Raw genomic sequence first — 21,782 nt, forward strand, 5'->3', positions numbered from 1 at the left:
TGTTGAGAAAAAGCTCAGACATCTCTTACCTACACACAGCACTGTAGTGTCTCCTATTGTGAACAAGATAACTTGTGACTAGAGAAATTTACAATGAAGGAACCAATTCTGTCATTTCAAATAAAAAAATAAGAAGCAAAATAATGTGGATGCTTGGAATCTGAAATAAAAGCAAAGTGGCCTGTCACTTTAAATACATGTTAGACAGACCCTTGAGGGATTTTATTTATTTTTAAAAAAAAAAACACAGCGAGTTGGGTTGATGTGGCAAGTGCTGCCTGAAAGGGCGGTGGAAGCAGATTCAATGCTAACTTTCAAAACGAAATTAGGTAAATACTTGAAAAGGAAATATCTTCAGGGCTGTGGGGAAAGAGCAGGGGGGGGAGTGAGACTAACTGGAGAGCTCTCTCAAAAGAGTCAGCACGGGCATGAGGGGAGGAATGGCCACCTTTTCTGTAGCATTCCACAACTCTATAAAGGTAATCAAAACCTATAGCTCAGAATCCCACCATGGTTTCGCCACTGCCTGTCCCTGTAACCTCTTTCAACCCAACGGTTCTCCGAGATTGCTGCACTCCTCTAATTCTGACCTCTTGCAATGTCCCCAATTTTCCTCAACCCACCACTGGACGGCTGTGCCTTTAGCAGAGTCTGCTCCAAACTTTTAAAAAATTTCCTCCCTAAACCTCTCTGCCCCTCAGACACCTCTTCAAACTATTCCAGTCTCTCCTTCTGGGGCTTGGCATCAAAGTTCGTCTGACTTACGCTCTTGTGAAGTGCTTTACCATTTTGAAGCCATCATGCCTGGTGGAGTCATGATGGGCTGAATGGCCTCCTCCCCTGCTTGTACATTTTCTGTTTCTATACAAATGCACATCCTGGTTTAAACAGTTGTTAAATTCCTTAGCAATAGAAAATGTAAGATGTAAAAAAAAAAATCAAATATTGACATGTGCCTCTGTCACATGCATCCCAACCAAATATCATCACAACAGCACAACAATCCTGAAAAATTCTTGGGCGCATCTTGCTCCTAAGCTAACCCCAACGGCATGAAACAAATGACAGATGTTTGAGCACATCTACTTAATGTTTGTTTCAAAAACAAAAATAGCTGGAAAAACTCAGCAGGTCTGACAGCATCTGCGGAGAGGAACACAAGCGTTAACGTTTCGAGTCGTATGACTCTTCTTCAGAACACGACGTTTGTTTCTGTGCTTACACCATCCGTTTCCTCTTTCAACACTTCTGACATCTTTGCTGAAACTGCCTCTTGATTCTGTACTAAGTTTTTATTCTGAGCGCTGACAGTAACTGATGTCACCTGACCACACAAATATAATTCTTACTGGAGAAAGAAGAATTTATTTATTTTTAATTCATTCATGGGATGTAGGTGTCGCTGGCTAGGTCAGCATTTATTGCTCGTCCCTAATTGCCCTCGAGAAAGTGGTGGCGAGCTGCCTTCTTGAACCGCTGCAGTCCAAAAATTAACATACTGAACAACTAATACATACGTTTATCTAGAACTTTGTTCAGTCCAAACTTTTCAAACAAAGTTCTTTTCAATGTTAATTTTGTTCTCTCTTGTTCAATTTACAGATCCAAAACCTCTCAGGATTCAGGTCATCCATTTCACGGTAGATTGCCGTTTACAATAAGCTAGCCCATATCCCTTGTAAATTGAAAATTAAATAATTTAAGGAGCTGAATGGGAACTGCATACCTCAGGGTTAATACGCCATGCATGCACAGCTGGATTACAGATCAGAAACCTCATGGATAGTCCACTCTACACTTCCAGATATTTGACAAAGAAGAGTTCACCTCTACTAGACAGGACGATCCACCTCACACAAAAATACAAAAGCCTTGCATTTATATAGCACCTTTCACAACTTCAGGATATCCCAGAGCACTCCACAGTGAATGAAACACTTTTGAAGTGCAATCACTACATCAGGAAACATAACAGTGGGCAATTTGAGCACAGCAAGATCCCAGGAACAGCAATAACCAGATAATCTATTTTTGTGGCGCTGATCGAGGAATCTATATCAGTGGGGTGAACTCCCGTGCCCTTCATCAAAGGAATCTTTTACATCCACCCGAGGGGGCAGGCAGGACTCTGGTTTAAAAATTTAATTTGCAAGATGGCACCACCGGCACTGCTGTTCTGCACTGGGGTGGCAACCAGCACCATAGTGCTGAATTGCCTGGAGTGGGGTTGGCACCAGCAACCTCTGACTCAGAGGGGAGGCTGCTACCATGAGAGAGAGACAGGCAGAAACAGGCAATCAGCTTCTGCTGGCTGACTTGCAGGGATGGAAGTGGTGTGGGGGTGAGGGAGGGGATTGAAATTTTGGCTGGGGCATAATGTGATTGAGGCTCCCGTCATACACCCACTCCTAATTTTCCCTCTTATTTACATCTCTTTGCCAAACAGCTACTGTGTGGCAAACTTAAGGAGTGCATTCCTCTAACTACTATTAGCTTTTCCAATAAATGGCAAATTTCTATCGGCCATGTCGGTGGGGCACCGGGAAGGAATCTCGTAGAGTTCTAAAGAGTGAAATTCTTTCAGATAACACTAAACATAAATTGACTTCAGATGTGGGCTGTTCATTGCCTATCCACGAGGCAGATTGCGGGCGAGAGTCTATTTCCATGTGATATGATCAAGAACAAAGGCATTAATAAATGGCGCAAAAGGGCTGAGAACAAGAGGGCACATATTTAAAGTAACTGGCAAAAGCAACATAAGGACAAATTTTTTCACGTAGTGAGTGGTTAGGGTCTGGAATCCCTGCCTGAGAGCGTAGTAGAGGCAGGTTCAACTGAAGCATTCAAAAGGGAATTAGAGTGTTATCTGTAAAGGAAGAATGTGCAGGGTTGCAGGGAGAAGGCAGGAGAACGGCACTAAGTGAATTGCTCATTCAGAAAGCCAGTGCAGAAACAATGGGCCAAATGGCCTCCTTCAGCACTGTAACAATTCTGTGATCTGCTGCTGAGATTTGAAGTGATCATTCTCAAAAACAGATCAATACGTAGATCGTGTTTTTAAAAACGTACATTGAAACATGCTAGATAAAAACAAAAAAAACTGCGGATGCTGGAAATCCAAAACAAAAACAGAATTACTTGGAAAAACTCAGCAGGTCTGGCAGCATTGGCGGAGAAAAAAAGAGTTGACGTTGAGTCCTCATGACCCTTCCACAGAACTGTTGAAGGGTCATGAGGACTCGAAACGTCAACTCTTTCCTTCTCCGCCGATGCTGCCAGACCTGCTGAGTTTTTCCACTGAAACATGCTTTTTGTTTTCTTGAGCATCCAAAATTTGAAATAGAATAAAAAATACAAGTAAGAAAAGGGAGCTTCTGAAAAAAGTTTATGAATTACACCTTCCAATGAGCCAGGACACATCTTGTGTCTAAGCTCTAGTTTTTACAGTTCTTTCCCCAAACACCTTTAAGCAGTGCGGTGAGCCTTCAACCCCTGCCCATTCCTCACACAAAAAACAATTATCATTCCTGAGGACGGCAAGACATTTCTGAAAAGCACTTGAATCATAAAACCTGGTGCTGACACGTGAAAATATTACAGAAGCTCAGGGGTTGTCTTGCAAATTGACTCCACCAGATGTGCACTGCCATATGTCTGCTTGTGGCTTGAGCAGCAAGGGAGGTTTAGCAATGGGAGGTTTAGCAATGGGAGGTTTAGCAATGGGAGGCGCAGGTAAGACAACTTCTGCAAGAAATAATTTTGCATTCATTCTCCACCCAAGATGGAAAGTGGTATCAGAAATCTGAACAGAAATTATAACCCTGCTTCAAGGCTCCAGACAGAAGACAATGGCTTATTATTTTTATTCAAGCTGGTTAGGTGGAGGGCAACGACTGGGATCGAATTCTCAAAGATGTATTTTACAGCTCCTTGGTAACACAAGGTAACTATGGTAACCTTGTTCTGATAATTCTAAGGCAGAGAAACTTAATGGCTGTCACTGCTGTATGAGACAGCTTGGGCAGATAAAGACTCAAATTTTCAACAACCGCAGGATTTTGCCTTAGGCTAAAGCATTAACTGTACGCACACTTTTAAGATCATGAAAAAAAAATACTAAATAGAATTACTGCTTTAAATAAAAAAAAAACTTTGGATGCAATAGGATCTTTGGGTCTCCCTTAAGCAAGCTTGCGAGGACTGGGAAAAGTGTGTGGTGGTGGAAACACAAGTGGGGACAGAGGTTTAAAACGCTTCCATCAGTTTCACATTATTGTCCAGGAGTCAGAATTACTCCCAGTAACAAATTTTCCCCAATATTTACCTGGAGGAAATGATGGCTCATTCAATAGCGGATGCTGGACGTGCAGTCTGACAACACCGGAGGCAATGCAGGGGTCGAGAGAGGTGCAGCTGGACTAGCCAAGCTGACCTCTCTCACACAATAGCCCAGTATCAGCTGTCACTAAGTTAGCGGCACCCTTGCCTGCGCATCACAAGGTTCCAGGTTCAAGTCCCCCTCCAGGGCCTGAGCACATACAAAAGATAAATCAAGGCTGACACTCCAGTGCATTTCGGAGGGAACGCTGCACTGGTTTAGGTGCTGCCTTTTGAACAAGACATTAAACGGAGGTCCTATCAGCCTGCTTGGGCGCACGTAAAAGATTCCATGGCACTAGTTCTCCCCGGTGTCTTGGCCAATATCTAATCCTCATTCAACATCACAACAAACAGATGATCTGGTCATTATCACATTGCTGATTGTGGGGTCTTGCTGTGTGCAATTTGGCTGCTACATTTCCTACATTACAACAGTGATTGGACTTCAATAAGCATTTCATTGGCTGTAAAGCGCTTGGGAGGTGTCTGGAGGCTGTGACAAGCGCCATATAAATGCAAGTCTTTTCCTTCCTTTTGTGACAACAAGCAGTCGCGTGCAGATTGGGAAGAGAACGGCGTCTCGAAGGATTTCAGTGATGACAGTGTGGGGCACAAGCCATTGCAAGAGCTGCTCTGCTGAACAATGGATGGTAAAAGAGGAACTGAGTGAGGGCAGCTGCACTGAGCTGGACAGTGTAGGAGAGACAGGGTGGGGGGAAGGCGGTGTGGTCAGCTGTGCCAGAGAGTGTTGGGATGGAGCATCTGTCTGCGCCAAACGTGGCCAATAGTTAAGAGGGGCAGGGCAGGGAGTTGGATAAGACCATAAGACATAGGAGCAGAAATTAGGCCATTCGGCCCATCGGGTCAGCTGATAAGTTTCTCAACCCCATTCTCCTGCCTTCTCCCCATCAGTTAACAACTTGAGCGCGCTAACCAATATAAGACAATCAGTTGGGCTTGTAACATGCCTCATTTACACTTGCTAGAAGCAACATACATTCATACACAGGGACCCGTCCTCCAAAATAAAAGGAATAGCTTCAAGCCATGTGTTTTTTTTTAAAAATTAAATTACTCAGGAGCTTGGAAGCCTATAATTCCCATTGTTGCTTTCCCCATGGCAACGCCTCAGCCAGGGTCAACTTGCCAACCAATCAGCACCCTTTTCTCCTGTCGTATAAATTGTTGCGATCGTTTGAAATTTGGCATTCTTGTGCTTGTCCTGATGAGTGCAAGACAAGAAGCTTCATCAACATGTCTCTCCTTTCAGCAATATGTCAGGAGTTCCTGCTTTCCTGGCCCTCAACCGGATCCACCAGGGGGTCAGCAACAACATATCCACCTTATCTCAGTGGGTGGTAGAGTCAGAATGTTAAGGGTTAAAATCACACGCCAGAGACTTGAACACAAAATCTAGGCAGACACTCCAGTGCAGCACTGGGGAATTAGTAGAAATTATACAGAAATACAGAAGAAAGAAAGATTTGTATTTTATAGCACATCCTCAGAACATCCCAAAGCCCTTAACCATGTACTTGTGAAGAGTAGTCACTGTTGTTATGAAATCCACTTATCTCGGTGTCCCTGTACGTTAAATTAGCAGTCTGGGGAGATTGTAACATTTAAGATACAGGATGTTCAAATGCTTGTTACATTGGTTCCTGCCTCATAACAAGGGTGGGATGCTCTTAGAGCGTTACGGCAAATCACCAAATTCAGTTCAAGGGTCAGTGACGGGAGTTCGGAGTTAATCAGTTGAGGAGTCAGCTAATAAAAAGTGTCACAGAAACAGGGACAGGCAGAAGTCCCAGCTAAGTTAAAAGAAAGGAGCAGAAAAATAGCCTCCAAGTTAGAGAAAGGGCTGTAAGGAGCAGACTTTAAGTAAAGAGGGCCTTCAGGGCAAAAGTACCCCTTTGGAAAACTCGTGTTCTGCTTGGCATGGCCATAGCTCTGAAAGTGTGCTTGGAAGGTGAAGCTCGAGTGTGCTCAGAGGTCCAGGGGAAAGGAATCTCGGAAGGTGAGACTGAAACCCTGCGAGGTGGGTCATTGTTGGAGTCATCTGAGGAGTGACTTTTGGAGAGAATTCAAAGGAGAGATCTTGAAATGTGGAGATTAGAAATCATCGTGAGAAAGGCAATGTTTCAGTGACATCGTGAACCAACCAACATGACAAATATCTGGTTGGGCTGTCGTGAAATCCATGGAACCTGGTTTGGTTGCATCTGTCATCCATTGTGTACTGTGATGTGTCCGACCACAGTTTGTCTGTTAATTGACATGTACCTCATACTTACCCTTACTATTAGAGTATAAGATAGATATTATAAATTGTTTTATCTTTCTGAACCTGTACAGTAAAGTTTATTTTTATTTGTTCAAAACCTGTGGAACTTGTGACTTCATTTAGCTTGTAAGCATCTTGAATCTAAAACTTGATCTACTTTAAACAAAACATTATTGGTCCCCAAACAGATTGCACCCCTTACATGACCCAGGGTCTGGCCAAGGACATTAAAACTGTTACAATCTTAAGAAATGCCACATTCAATTTTATGCACAGCAAGCTCCCACAAACAGCAATGTGATAATGACCATATCATTTGTTTCAGTGACATCAGCGGAGGAATAAATATTGGCCAGGACACTGGGGAGAAGTCCCGTGCTCTTCTTTGGAATGTTGGCTTGGAATTTTTTACATTAACCAGAGGCAGATGGACCTCAGATTTAATGTTTCAGGTGACTGGTCATCAGGAACATCACCTCAATCGTGAGAAAGATGGAGTGAAATGCAGGATTTTTACTATAGCTTCAGCAACAAGGAAAATGGAGGGCTATGTTAGGAGAAGAAGGATTCCTTCTCAGGCCCTCCATGAAATATCTGTAAATGTAATTAGCAGTGGATCCCGAATGCAGATTCTCTGGCAACTCCTGGGTCACCACAGCCCAGCTAACTAGCACCAATGTAGAAATACTCCGATTTTATGGAGAATTATGCAAGACAAGGAAATCAATCCTAATTATTGAGTGATACGATATGAATGCAAGACTGAATAAAGGAATACAGTTTGTTACTCAATTCATAAAACAAAATGCGGGGGGAGCGGAATGGAGATGTCATTGCTGATTATATCAAGGACTTCAAATGCTGGCCCACAAATAATAACTTTGCAAAGAACAAAAGTACCAATGGCATGTATAAATTTGCTCAAAGTGCTCAGGAAGCACAGCTGAATTGTATCTCAATACAACAGGTGGAACAACAACACCAGGAATGTTGACATGTACAACTCAATTAAACACCAGGCAGGTCAGATTATAAAAGAATACACTGGTCTTGGATTGTAGATCTGCAGAACAAGGGGGCCAGACAGAAACTTAGCTTGGAGTGAGATCGGCCACACAAAATGCCAAAATTTACTAAATAAACAAGAAAGGGAGGCTTGCATTTAGACAGCACCTTTCATGACCTTGAAATATCCCAAAGTCCCCTACAGTCAATTAAATACTTTTTGAAGTGCACTGTTATAATGTTGGGAACATGGCAGCCAGTTTACACACAAGAAGATCGCACAGACAATGTGATAATGACAGATAATCTGTTTTTTTGCAACATTGATTGAGGGTTAGATATTAGCCAGGACACCGAGGATAACATCACTGCCCTTCTTTGAAAAAGTCCATGGAACTTTTGCATACACCTGAACAGACAGATGGGCTAATACAAGGGTTTGTAAGGGTTAACGTGCGGGACTGCGTAAATAGCACCTCCCATAATGATGTAAGGAGAACACAGGATGAGGAGTCAAGGGGGAGAATGTTCATGACTCCAGCAATGTAACACCTAGCCATGGATAGCTGTACATAATTTATAATAAACCAGTTATTATTTGGACATACCAACATCTCAGTAATCATTCCAAAGCTAGACTAACCAACATATAATAGATGGGGCCTTGGTTTAATGTCTCATCCAAAAACTGGCACCTCTGACAGTGCAGCCCTACCTTGGTACTGCTTTGGAGTGTGTGCCTTGATTTTTGTGCTCAGGCCCTGGAGTGGGACTTGAGCCAGGAACCTTGTGATTCAGAGGTGATTGTGCTACCAACACACTAATAAATTTCCCAAACTTTGCAAGAAAAAACAAGAAAAACACCATAAGAAGAATATTGACTCCCGAGTAGAGGAAGCCTGAAGAAGCACAAAAGATTATTCTCAAGAAAACAAATTACTGGAAGAAATTCAATTTTGAAAATCAATCCCTAGTTATGGAATAGAGACAAACTTCTTATATCATACCTCTGCAAGGGATCAGATATTTTTTTCTGATTCACATGGCATACAGATTTCCAGTTTTATAAAGGCCAGTTTTCCATCCATTACTACCTCAGACCTCGCAGAAGGAATGGAAGGAAGGAAGAGGGGCTAGAGAAGGCAGTTCAGTCCTTTGAGCCTGCTTTCAACCTTCAATAGAATCATGGGTGACCTTTGGTCTCAATTCCACATTCCTACACCATCCGATATCCCTGCACCCAAAAATTTATCAACCTCTATATTGAATATACTCAACCAATGAGCATCGAGAGCTCTCTGGGGCTGAGAAATCCAACGATTCACAATCCTTGGAGTGAAGAAATTTCTCCTCATCTCAGTCCTAAATGGCCGAAGGAAGGGTAAAACTCCAAGAAGTATGACTAATGGGAAGCAAAGCAGGTTAGCATCTGGGGGGGTGGATTCAACTTCATGGAAAATTATGAAAAAAACTGAAAAGAAAGGAGAGCCCAGGAGAGGCTATTAAAGTCCCCAGAACACAAAATAGGACAGCGTGTTTAGAAAGGGCTAGGAATCTAACTTCAAGCACATCAGATAAAGGGACGACAATGAGAAAGGGGTCGGGAAATACAGGACTGAAGGTGTTGTATCTGAATGCACGCAGTATACGAAATAAGGTAAATGAGCTTGTGGCGCAGATTGAAATTGGCAGGTATGATGTGGTGGGCATTACAGAGACATGGCTGCAAGGGGATCAGGACAGGGAGCTAAATATCCAAGGATATACATCCTATCGAAAAGATAGGCAGGTTGGCAGAGGGGGTGGGGTTGCTTTGTTAGTAAGAAATGAAATTAAATCGATAGCAAGAAATGACGTAGGGTCAGATGCTGTAGAATCTGTGTAGGTAGAGTTGAGGAACCGCAAAGGTAAAAAAACCATAATGGGAGTTATGTACAGGCCTCCGAACAGTAGTCAGGATGTGGGGCACCAGGAGATAGAAAAGGTGTGTAAGAAAGGCAAGGTTACAGTGATCATGGGGGATTTCAATATGCAGGTAGACTGGGAAAATCAGGTTGGTAGTGGAGCCCAAGAAAAGGAATTTGTGGAATGTCTACGAGATGGCTTTTTGGAGCAGCTTGTGGTGGAGCCCACTAGGGAACAGGCAATTCTAGATTTAGTGATGTGTAATGAGGCAGATTTGATAAGGGAGCTTAAGGTGAAGGAACCCTTAGGAGGAAGTGATCATAATATGATAGAATTTACCCTGCAATTTGAGAGGAAAAAGCTGGAATCAGATGTAACAGTATTATAGTTGGATAAAGGCAACTACAGTGACATGAGGGAGGAGCTGGCCAGAATTGACTGGGAGATGAGCCTAGCAGGAAAGACAGTGGAACAGCAATGGCAGGAGTTTCTGGGAGTAATTTGGGAGACACAGCAAAAATTCATCCCTAGGAAGAAGAAACATACTAAAGGGAGGATGAGGCAACCATGGCTGACAAGGGAAGTCAGGGACAGCATAAAAGCTAAAGAGAAAGCATACAATGCGGCGAAGAGCAGTGAGAAACCAGGGGATTGGGAAGCCTACAAAGACCAACAGAGGACAACTAAAAAAGAAATAAGGAGGGAGAAGATTAAATATGAGGGTAAACTAGCCAGTAATATAAAAGAAGATTGCAAGAGATTTTTTAGATATATAAAGGGTAAGAGAGATGCAAAAGTGGACATTGGGCCGCTGGAAAATGACGCTGGAGAAGTAGTAGTGGGGAACAAGGAAATGGCGGAGGAACTGAATAGGTACTTTGCCTCAGTCTTCACAGTAGAAGACAAGAGTGACATCCCCAAAGTTCAAGAGAGTCGAGGGGCAGAGGTGAGTATGGTGGCCATTACCAAGGAGAAGGTGCTAGGAAAACTGAAAGGTCTGAAGGTGAATAAATCACCTGGACCAGATGGATTACACGCCAGAGTTCTGAAGGAGATAGCTGAAGAGATAGTGGAGGCGTTAGTGGTGATCTTTCAGGAATCACTGGAGTCAGGGAGGGTCCCAGAGGACTGGAAAATTGCTAATATACACACCCACCTGTTTAAGAAGCGAGTGAGGCAAAAGATGGGAAATTACAGGCCGATTAGCCTGACCTCGGTCGTTGGTAAGATTTTAGAGTCCGTTATTAAGGATGAGATTTCAGAATACGTGGAAGTGCATGGTAAAATCAGGCAAAGTCAGCATGGTTTCATCAAGGTGAGGTCATGCCGGACAAATCTGTTAGAATTCTTTGAGGAGGTAACGAGTAGATTAGACAAAGGAGAGCCAATGGATGTTACCTACTTGGACTTCCAGAAGGCCTTTGACAAGGTGCCGCATAGGAGGCTGCTCAGTAAGATAAGAGCCCATGGTGTTAGAGGCAAGGTACTAGCATGGATAGAAGATTGGCTGTCTGGCAAGAGGCAGAGAGTGGGGATAAGGGGGTCTTTCTCAGGATGGCGGCCAGTGACTAGTGGAGTTCCGCAGGGGTTAGTGTTCGGACCACAACTTTTCACTTTATACAGTAATGATCTAGATGAAGGAACTGAGGGCATTCTGGCTAAGTTTGCAGATGATACAAAGATAGGTGGAGGGACAGGTAGTGTTGAGGAGGTAGGGAGGCTGCAGAAGGATTTGGACAGGTTATGAGAATGGGCAAAGAAGTGGCAGATGGAATACAATGTGGGCAAGTGTGAGGTCATGCACTTTGGTAGGAAGAATAGAGGCATAGACTATTTTCTAAATGGGGAGAGAATTCAGAAATCTGCAGTGCAAAGGGACTTGGGAGTCCTAGTCCAGGATTCTCTTAAGGTTAACTTGCAGTTTGAGTCGGTAGTTAGGAAGGCAAATGCAATGTTGGCATTTATTTCAAGAGAACTAGAATATAAAAGCAGGGATGTGCTGCTGAGGCTTTATAAGGCTCTGGTCAGACCACATTTAGAATATTGTGAGCAATTTTGGGCCCCGTATCTCAGGAAGGATGTGCTGGCCCTGGAGAGGGTCTAGAGGAGGTTCATGAGAATGATCCCAGGAATGAAAGGCTTAACAGATGAGGAACGTTTGAGGACTCTGGGTCTATACTCGATGGAGTTTAGAAGGATGAGGGGGATCTGATTGAAACTTACAGAATACTGAAAGGCCTGAATAGAGTGGACGTGGGGAAGATGTTTCCATTAGTAGGAGAGTCTAGGACCTGAGGGCACAGCCTCAGAGTAAAGGGAAGACCTTTTAGAACACAGATGAGGAGAAACTTCTTTAGACAGAGAGTGGTGAATCTATGAAATTCATTACCACAGAAGGCTGTGGAGGCCAGGTCATCAAGTGTATTTAAGACCAAGATAGATAGGTTCTTGATTGGTAAGGGGATCAAAGATTACAGGGAGAAGCTGGGTTAATGGGGTTGAGAAACTTATCAGCCATGATTGAATGGCGGAGCAGACTCGATGGGCTGATTGGCCTAATTTCTGCTCCTATGTCTTACGGTCTTATGGACTTGGTTGGGATTTGTAAAGGAAATATTATTTTTTCCTAATATTACTGTGGGATACTTTAAAGCAGGCTTGTGTGGTATGTGCATGTGACTAATTTAATTAAACTAAAGATAGTTAGACTGCGAGGTTCGAATCAAAGGGGGTCAAGTACATATAAAAAAAAAACGCATTCTGAAATGGAGATTGGTAAGCTAAGATGAAGTCTCAGCAGATACAACATGAATGGAATTTGCATTTGTAGATAAGTTGAGAGGTTGCTTGAATTTGAAAGAGACATGATAAGATGTTTTACAACTGGCAAGATAAATAAGGCAAATTTATTAAGTTTATTTTCCCAAAAGTGCTGGCCATAAGGACAACATCATGAAAGGTTTTTATATTCTGGGAAAAAGTAACCTCCAAAGCAAGAGTGAGACAATGGGATTTCCAGATCAAAAGGGAGAAAATACATTTAAAAGAAAGATGGAAAGCTGTATGGCGAGTGGCCCTGTGAGATCTTGAGAGGTGGACTGTGTGAAATAAACCTGTGAAAAGCAGCCTCTAGCCACCCCAGAGAAGTGTTGGTTTGGTTCAGAGTGCATGGTTTTGTGAAAAGCCTTGGGGTTCCATTGCCAAGTGGGAGGGAGAGAAAAGCTGCAAAATACCTCCCTTATAACAACAATGTGTGCTTGTGGTAATACTGCTGGATGTTTTATAGATTAAGAATCTATTTGGACTGTTGCCTGAAAAGGGGTGGGTTATTGGGAGTCTAGTTAAGTAGAAACCTTTTGTGAACTGTTAAGACCAAGTTTAAGTGCAACCTTGTGTGTGTAATTTTTTCTTTTGTTAATAAATGTTTTAATTTCATCTTTAGCATTTCCAAAAGGTGATAGTGGACTCTATTTCTGACTGCAGTGCACAAACCTTCTCATAATAAATACTAATTGCAAAATTGTTAAGATAGCTTGGCCAAGTTTCCCTTGGCATTTGGTCAGCCTGGCAAATACCACATGCCATATAACAGATTCTACTGCAAGGCAAAGCTTGGGTATACAGAGGGACCTCAATCTCCAGATGATAAAGTGAGGCTGGAGCTGTACTCTCTTGCCTACATTGGCTCCCAGTTTTAAAACTCTCATCCCTGTTGTCACGCGTGACCTAGGGGAGCAACAGCACCTGCAATCCCCCCTCCCCCACACTACCCCCCACTTCCCCATGACCCCAACCCCCCCCCCCACCCCCCACCCACACTACCCCCCACTTCCCCATGACCCCAACCCCCCCCCACCGCCCCCACAGCCTCTCAGAGTTGGATCAAGTTCCACTCCAGGGTTTTAGGGCTTGTTTTTTCCGTGGGCTTTGGGGCCCCAACATTGGGACCAACTGGTGGTCCTGAGTCTGTGCTTGCTGACGGTTGGACTGGTTCGATTTTAAAATCAGAGACTGCTTCCTCATTGGAGGCCAATTAAGGTCAACGGATGGACTGTTCATTCTGCCAATCCAACCAGTGTGTCAGCAGCTCTGTAGCCGTTAGTGGGAGAGGCGAGGGTCATGGAGGAAGGTCAGAGACCTCAGATATGAAAAAAAAAATGAAAATATTGGGGGCTGGGGACGGTAGGGTGCAGCCCTTTGGACAGCCATTGGAGTCGTGGTCTTCATTGCCCATGGCCCCCTCTTTGGGCCACTGAACCACTGGCTCCAATGACCCTCAGGGTTGCTGCAGTGAGGCTGCCACAATGAAGCCGTTGGCCTCCCCAGAGGGCGGAAACCAACACACTATCAGCAAAACGCTGGGGGCCCCATAAAAAGCACTTTAACTATGCCAATTGGCTTCCCAACTCTCTGGAGCGATCAACTGACCTGCCGTGCAGCCTGCTGTTGGGGAAATATCCCTGATGACAGGACAGAAACAGGAAACCATCTTGAACCAGCCCCCTGCCACTTTATCGTGGGGAATGAACCAGACAATGGCTGCCCCCTAAGCTTTAGTTCAGTTGGAAAAGGGTCATGCTCCTTCTGTCTGCAATGAAAAGAGCCCTGTGCGTGTGTGAACATATGGAGCTTCTAGCTTGTGTAAGTGAGCCACACTGAGTTCGACTGATTACATTGACAACCAATTTAAAAGTTATTCAGAGCACAATCAGAATTGTTTAGCAAGTGTTGTCCAATCGTGGAATCATATCTAATATTTTGATTTTTGCAAGCATGGGCAGGTTGGGTATGATCAGTGCTTTGCCTGTTGTGAACAGCAGAAGGGACATGCTGTTTAATACGATCTGCCAGTCTTTGGGACGTGTGGCCTACATAACCAGCATCACACTGGCATTGAAATTCATATACCCCATTACTCATTTATGAGATAGGCAGAACATCTTTTGGCTTGACAGCAGCATCCTGGTCGTGGTGAATACCACTCATTGCTACCGTATAGTGAGTGCGCAATGGCTCCCTTCACCCACTTGCTAAACAATCCCAACTGTGCTAAGAATTACATGAAAATTAATTTAAGATAATCAGTTGGGCTTGCAGTGTGGTTCACTTACACATGTGAATGCTAGAAGCTACATACATCCACACACAGGGCTCTGTCCTTTGCAGACAGAAGGAACATGACCATGTATTGCACCTTTCCAACTAAAGGAAATCTTGGGGGAAAGCCATTCCTTGGTTCATTCTGCACAGCAATGCCTTGACCAGAGCCCATCTGCTTGGTTTGAATTTGAAAAGCTGGCAGTTAACTGTTCCCTGATGCATTCTCCATGGCAATGGCTCTACTAATCAGACTCCACTTGCCAACCAATCAGCACTCTCTTCTCATGCAATATAAATTGTTGTTCCCTTTACTGTTGGTTTATCTTGCCAACTGTCCTGATGAGCTCAAGACGAAAATTTGCAACAGCAGTTTTCTTAGCAATGCTCAAGTTCTGTATTACCAAATAAATACATTATCACAACAAAAACAGAAAATTCAGACCTCTGAAGAGTTGTACGGGCTCGAAACTTTAACTTTTGTCTTTCTCTCCACAGATGCTGTCAGACCTGCTGAGTTTTTCCAGCATTTTCTGTTTTGTTTCAGATATCCAGCATCCACAGTATTTTGCTTTTAACTACATTATCACGTTGCTTTCTGTGGGAGCTTGCGATGCACAAAATCGTCTGACATAGTGACTACATTTCAAAAGTAGTTAAATTGGCTGTAAAGAGCCTTAGGGCTTCTTGAAATCATGAAAAGCACTACACAAATGCAAATGTTTCTTTTAGTTGTTTTCAAATGACTCCGTGGCCTCTCCACTCACCATTTTAAACTTCCTCAGGCCCTACAGCCCTCCGAGATCTCTCCGCATCTCCGATTTTAATTGCTCCACCATTGGCGGCTGTGCCTTTAGCTGCCAAAGTCCTAAGCTCTGGAATTCCCTCCCTAAACCTCTCCATCTTCTTTAAAACACTCCTTATAACTTAATTCCCGGTTCAGAATGCAGCATGGACCTGTTCTCCAATACATACAACAACTTTGGCCTTATGATGAGGAGGAAGAAAACTGGAGCAATGTACCAGCCTGCTTCAGGAAAGCCCTATCTTGAGCCCAAGGTTTCAATCCATGACTAGAACCTGTCAGCGTTGGATAAGTTCACTTATCTGGGCAGCACACTCTCTTGAGCTGTTTATTTGGATGATGAGGCACATGCAAAAACGATCAATGCAAGTGTAGCCTTTGGCAGATTTCGGACAGAGGAGTAAACCTGCCCGCTGAACAAAGTCTGCAGAGCAACAGTCCTGCTCTCCCTGCTCTCTCCGTGCGGGATTTGGACCGTGTGCCAGTGTCGCGCCAAGAAGCTCGACCACCTTCACTTGAGCTGCCTTCAGAAGCTTCTGAAGAGCAGGTGGCAGGTCAAAAGACCAGACACTGAGCTGCTCACCCGAGCTGGCATTCCAAGCATCCTCACCATACCGAGATAGTCACAACTGAGCTGGGCTGGTCACAGAGCCAGAATGCCTGACACTCGCTGACCAAAGCAAATCTTCTATGGAGAGCTCAAGTCTGGGGTGGGTACTTAAGGTGATGAAGGGAAGCACTACAATGATACTCTGAAGGCTTCACTTAAGAGTTTTTGTTATGTTTGCTTCCCGGCACCACCCCCAACTCTAATTTTGGAGCTGATGTCCCCTTGTTCTGGGCTCTCCCAACCAGAAGAAATAATTTCTCTCTATCTATCCCATAAAATCCTTAAACAATCTTAAGCCTCTTGATTTGATCATCCCTTAATCTTCTATACTTGGGACAATGTTTTGCTTGTACAACCTGTCCTCATAATTGAGCACTTTTTAATAAAACAAAATACTGGAAAGTTGAGTTGTTTAAACCATGACAGACCTAGTTCATTAAATCCACTGTAGCCCAGCTCTTGCCTGGTGAGCCCAAGTTCTTCAAGATCCATGCATTTAAATCCAAGTGGGCACTGGTATCCCTCTCCATCTGGTGAGCAGTGGGTGTCTGGGATAGCCAAGTTGTTCCAGGTCACATTCCTATAGAATAGAAGGAATATTAATTTCACTTTTACAGCAACATCATTCAAGCCTGCACAGCAATAAGGGTGGGGGGGGGGCGGGAGAGGAGGTATTACCACACAGACCATTTCACCAATCTCCAACACATCGAGTGTAAAGCACAGAAAAAGGCCATTTGGCCCATTTGGTCTATGCCGGTGTTTATGTTCCAAACACCCCTCTTCATCTCACCCTATCAGCATATTCTTCTGCGCCTTTCTCCCTCATGCGCTTATCTAGCTTCCCCTCAAATACATCTATACTATTCATCTCAACCACTCACTGTGGGAACGAGTTGCACATTCTCTGGGTAGAGAAGTTTCTCCTGAATTCCCGATTAGACTTATTCATGACTATCTTATATTTATGGTCTCTAATTTTGGCCTATTGAACCTCTTCATAATTTGACAAGTCTCTACTTGTTCATCTGTCAGCCTTCTCTTACTGAGAAAAAAGGATCCCCAGCCTGTTCAAGCCTTGCCTGGTAGTTATAGCCTCTCAGATCTGGAGTCATCCTTGCAGATTAGTGCTTGTAACATCTGCTTTCCTCCATAACCCTGCTCTTCAAATACATGTCCCAACGGCCTTTTGAAATTAAGCCAGAAAGAACATGTCCAATATGCGGACATGTTCTATTTGCAAAGTACAGGGCCCTGTGTGTGAATTAATTTAAGTGAGCCACAATTTGAGCCCAGCAGATAACCTTACATTGGCTGCTAGTGCAATTCTTAGTACACTCAGGATTGTTCAGAAAGTGCTGTCCAATCTCAGAATCACATTTAATATTGGACACTATGTTCCCAATTTGCAAGTATGGGCGGGGTACAGTCAGTACTTTGCCTGTTGTGAACATCCAAAAAGGACATGCTGTTTTATGCGATCCACCAGTTGTTGGGACATACGTACCTAGCATCATACCAGCAGCGAAATTCATATCGCACATTACCCATTTGTGTGGTGTCCAGAATGTCCTTTTGGCTTGATGGCAGCATCCTGTTAGCGGGGAATACTACTCATGTTGCTACTCCACAGTAGCAGCGTGAAACGACTAGCTTCACTCTGTTGACTCAAATTTTTGAGACACCTTACCCCCCCCAAGGTAATCGAAGGTAGATTGTGGACACTTCTCAGACTGAAAGTGGTGCCTTTAGGCCCATACATGAGTTTGCGCGACATACAATGAGGATCGATCTGATCAGGGTAGCCATTATTCCATAGGATACCTTTGACGTGCTCTACTTCGGTATCAAGTTTGCAAGGTGAGCAAATTGCTTGGGCCCTATTTACGAGGTTACCAAAAAGGCCAATCTTATAGCACATGGAACTGTAGGAATCCCAATGCATATATTGACTAGTGAAGGTCAGCTTGTGGTAGAAAGTAGTAGAGAACCCCCTGGCAGGTTTCTCAACCAGTACATCAATGAAAGGAGTTCATTTGACTGCTCCATTTCAAAGGTGAATTTGAGCGCAGGATGGAGCCCATTAAAGTACATATGGAAATTCTTACATTCAGCTGCAGATACAAATATAGCAAATGTATCAAGTACCTTTTGGAAATATGCAAGGAGGTTGGGCGCCATTCCATCAAAGGCACGTTTCTCACGGAAACTGACAAAGAGATGAGTGAGAGCTGGGCTTAGAGTGGATCCCATGGCAACACCATCTATTTAGGCATACACGGTGTCACTAAAACTGAACTGACTGACAAGTTGCTGAGTTCATAAGTTCAATAAATACAGATTCAGACAATGGTGGCATGACCAGGTCGCCATGATATAGTGATACGGTGCAAATGTCTATGGCTTCCTTGTGTGGTACATTAATGAATAGGCCAGCGATGTTGAATGAGCTTCGTGGCATCACCTCTACCACTCAGCACTCTTTTCTTAAGCAGTATAAATTGTTGTTCCCTTCAATATTTGGTGTTTCTTGCAAATCTGTCCTGATGAGTGCAAGATGAAAAGCTTCGACAATGTCTCTTTTTTCAGCAATACTCGAGTTCTGTCCTACCAAATGATTATTTGTATTAAGGATTACAGAACCAAGAGGGAGTAAATGAAAAAACAGCAAATTGGATCACAGAATCGATGAGAGAGGCTGAAGACCATAAGTCATAGGAGCAGAAATTAGGCCATTCAGCCCATTGAGTCTGCTCTGCCATTCAATCATGGCTGATAAGTTTCTCAACACCATTCTCCCGCCTTCTCCCCGTAACCTTTGATCCCTTACCAATCAAGAACCTATCTATCTCGCTCTTAAATACACTCAATGACCTGGCCTCCACAGCCTTCTGTGGCAATGAATTCCATAGATTCACCACTCTCTGGCTAGAGAAGTTTCTCCTCATCTCTGTTCTAAAAGGTCTTCCCTTTACTCTGAGGCTGTGCCCTCGGGTCCTAGTCTCTCCTACTAATGGAAACATCTACCCCACGTCCCCTCTATCCAGGCCTTTCAGTATTCTGTAAGTTTCAGTCAGATCCCTCCTCATCCTTCTAAACTCCATAGAGTATAGACCCAGAGTCCTCAAACGTTCCTCATATGTTAAGCCTTTCATTCCTGGGATCATTCTTGTGAACCTCCTCTAGACCCTCTCCAGGGCCAGCACATCCTTCCTGAGATACACGGGGCCCAAAATTGCTCACAATATTCTAAATGTGGTCTGACCAGAGCCTTATAAAGCCTCAGCATCACATCCCTGCTTTTATATTCTAGTCCTCTCGAAATAAATGCCAACATTGCATTTGCCTTCCTAACTACCGACTCAACCTGCAAGTTAACCTTAAGAGAATCCTGGACTAGGACTCCCAAGTCCCTTTGCACTGCAGATTTCTGAATTCTCTCCCCATTTAGAAAATAGTCTGTGCCTCTATTCTTCCTACCAAAGTGCATGACCTCACACTTGCCCACGTTGTATTCCATCTGCCACTTCTTTGCCCATTCTCCTAACCTGTCCAAATCCTTCTGCAGCCTCCCCGCCTCCTCAATACTACCTGTCCCTCCACCTATCTTTGTATCATCTGCAAACTTAGCCAGGATGCCCTCAGTTCCTTCATCTAGATCATTAATGTATAAAGTGATAAGTTGTGGTCCCAACACTGACCCCCGCAGAACTCCACTAGTCACTGGCCGCCATCCTGAGAAGGACCCCCTTATCCCCACTCTCTGCCTCCTGCCAGACAGCCAATCTTCTATCCATGCTAGTACCTTGCCTCTAACACCATGGGCTCTTATCTTACTGAGCAGCCTCCTGTGCAGCACCTTGTCAAAGGCCTTCTGGAAGTCCAAGTAGATAACATCCATTGGCTCTCCTTTGTCTAACCTACTCGTTACCTCCTCAAAGAATTCTAACAGATTTGTCAGACATGACCTCCCCTTGATGAAACCATGCTGACTTTGCCTGATTTTACCATGCACTTCCAAGTATTCTGAAATCTCATCCTTAATAATGGTCTCTAAAATCTTACCAACGACCGAGGTCAGGCTAATCGGCCTGTAATTTCCTGACTTTTGCCTCACTCCCTTCTTAAACGGGGGGTTACATTAATGATTTTCCAGTCCTCTGGGACCCTCTCTGACTCCAGTGATTCCTGAAAGATCACCACTAACGCCTCCACTATCTCTTCAGCTATCTCCTTCAGAACTCTGGCGTGTAATCCATCTGGTCCAGGTGATTTATCCACCTTCAGACCTTTCAGTTTTCCTAGCACCTTCTCCTTGGTAATGGCCACCATACTCACCCCTGCCCCCCGACTCTCTTGAACTTTGGGGATGTCACTCATGTCTTCCACCGTGAAGACTGAGGCAAAGTACCTACTCAGTTCCTCCGCTATTTCTTTGTTCCCCACTACTACTTCTCCAGCGTCATTTTCCAGCGGCCCAATGTCCACTTTTGCCTCTCTCTTACCGTCTATATATCTAAAAAAACCTCTTGCAATCTTCTTTTATATTACTGGCTAGTTTACCCTCATATTTTCTCCCTCCTTATTTCTTTTTTAATTGTCCTCTGTTGGTCTTTGTAGGCTTCCCAATCCCCTGGTTTCCCACTGCTCGTCGCCGCTCCTATCCCCATCATCTTAAAGTAAATATTCATCTGAAGATCAGACCAGCACAGTTAGTATGATGGGTTTTCAGAGTAACACTAAGTATAAACAGAAATAAATTTTCAACTTACTTTAGTTAAAAACCAGGTAGTTAACTTGGAAAAAATAATAAATATTACTTAAGAAAAGCAAAATTGACAAAATCACTGCTCACCCTGGCTGTGTATCGTTGGTTACACAATGGTAGGTGAATGTGCCAAACATCTGAACTCCCAAAATTCCATACAAGAGCAGAAAGAAGAGCAGGAAAATGGACACACTCCAGATTTGTTCTCCTGATCGCCTGTAGTAAAGCAATGTGACAGGATATAAACAAACAGTGTCTTGTTCATCATTCGTAAACCCTGAACAGACAATGATAGGGAACACCTCATCTTAGAGCTGCAGCTGACAACCTGTCGGTTGCCCACTGACTTGCAAGCATGAAGATTGTGGTTTCAAATCTTACTCCAAAGAGTTGATTACGAAAATCCAGGCTGACATTTCAGTGCAGTACTGAGGGAGTGCTTTACTGTCAGGGGTGAGATGTTAAACTGAAGTTCCGTCTGCTCTCTCAAATGTCGTCTGCTCTCTCAAGTGGATGTGCAAGATCCCATGGCACTAATCGAAGATCATCCAGGGAGTTCTCCCTAGTGTCCTGGCTGATATTTACCCCTAACATCACTAAGAAACAGATCATGTGTCATTATCACATTGCTGTTTGTGGGATCTTGCTCTGTGCAAATTGGTTGCCAAATTTTCTACAGTGAAGATACTTCAAAAGTACTTAATTGGCTGTAAAGCACAATGGAATGTTCTGCAATCAGAAAAGATGCTATAGAAATGCAAGCTTTCTTCGCTCTTACTTCAGAATGTTTGTAATCCGTGTGCGTGGAAGTTCAAATCGAAAATAGATTCGAAATGCTCGAATCATGATGAGTGGCCTTGGGATTCGGAGCATGCTCAACGGTGACATCTGGTCAACTATCTGAGCTATTTCAAAGACCTGATAA

The 21,782-nt window shown here is 43.7% G+C and overlaps 1 protein-coding gene across 2 annotated transcripts in view; it reads right to left on the reverse strand.

Annotated features, from left to right (window-relative positions):
• The window catches only part of nalcn (sodium leak channel, non-selective), a 238,062-nt gene that overhangs the window by 169,261 nt on the left and 47,019 nt on the right, over nucleotides 1–21,782 (reverse strand). For both annotated transcript variants that reach the window (XM_041198858.1, XM_041198859.1), the window contains exons 5-7: nucleotides 21,636–21,775; nucleotides 20,945–21,073; nucleotides 16,518–16,669 (exon numbers count right to left, since the gene is read on the reverse strand). In XM_041198858.1, the coding sequence (XP_041054792.1) occupies nucleotides 16,518–16,669; nucleotides 20,945–21,073; nucleotides 21,636–21,775 (421 nt within the window). The remainder of the gene's footprint in view (nucleotides 1–16,517; nucleotides 16,670–20,944; nucleotides 21,074–21,635; nucleotides 21,776–21,782) is intronic.

The sequence above is a fragment of the Carcharodon carcharias genome, chromosome 11, assembly GCF_017639515.1.
Source record: "Carcharodon carcharias isolate sCarCar2 chromosome 11, sCarCar2.pri, whole genome shotgun sequence".
NCBI classification, from domain to species: Eukaryota; Metazoa; Chordata; class Chondrichthyes; order Lamniformes; family Lamnidae; genus Carcharodon; species Carcharodon carcharias.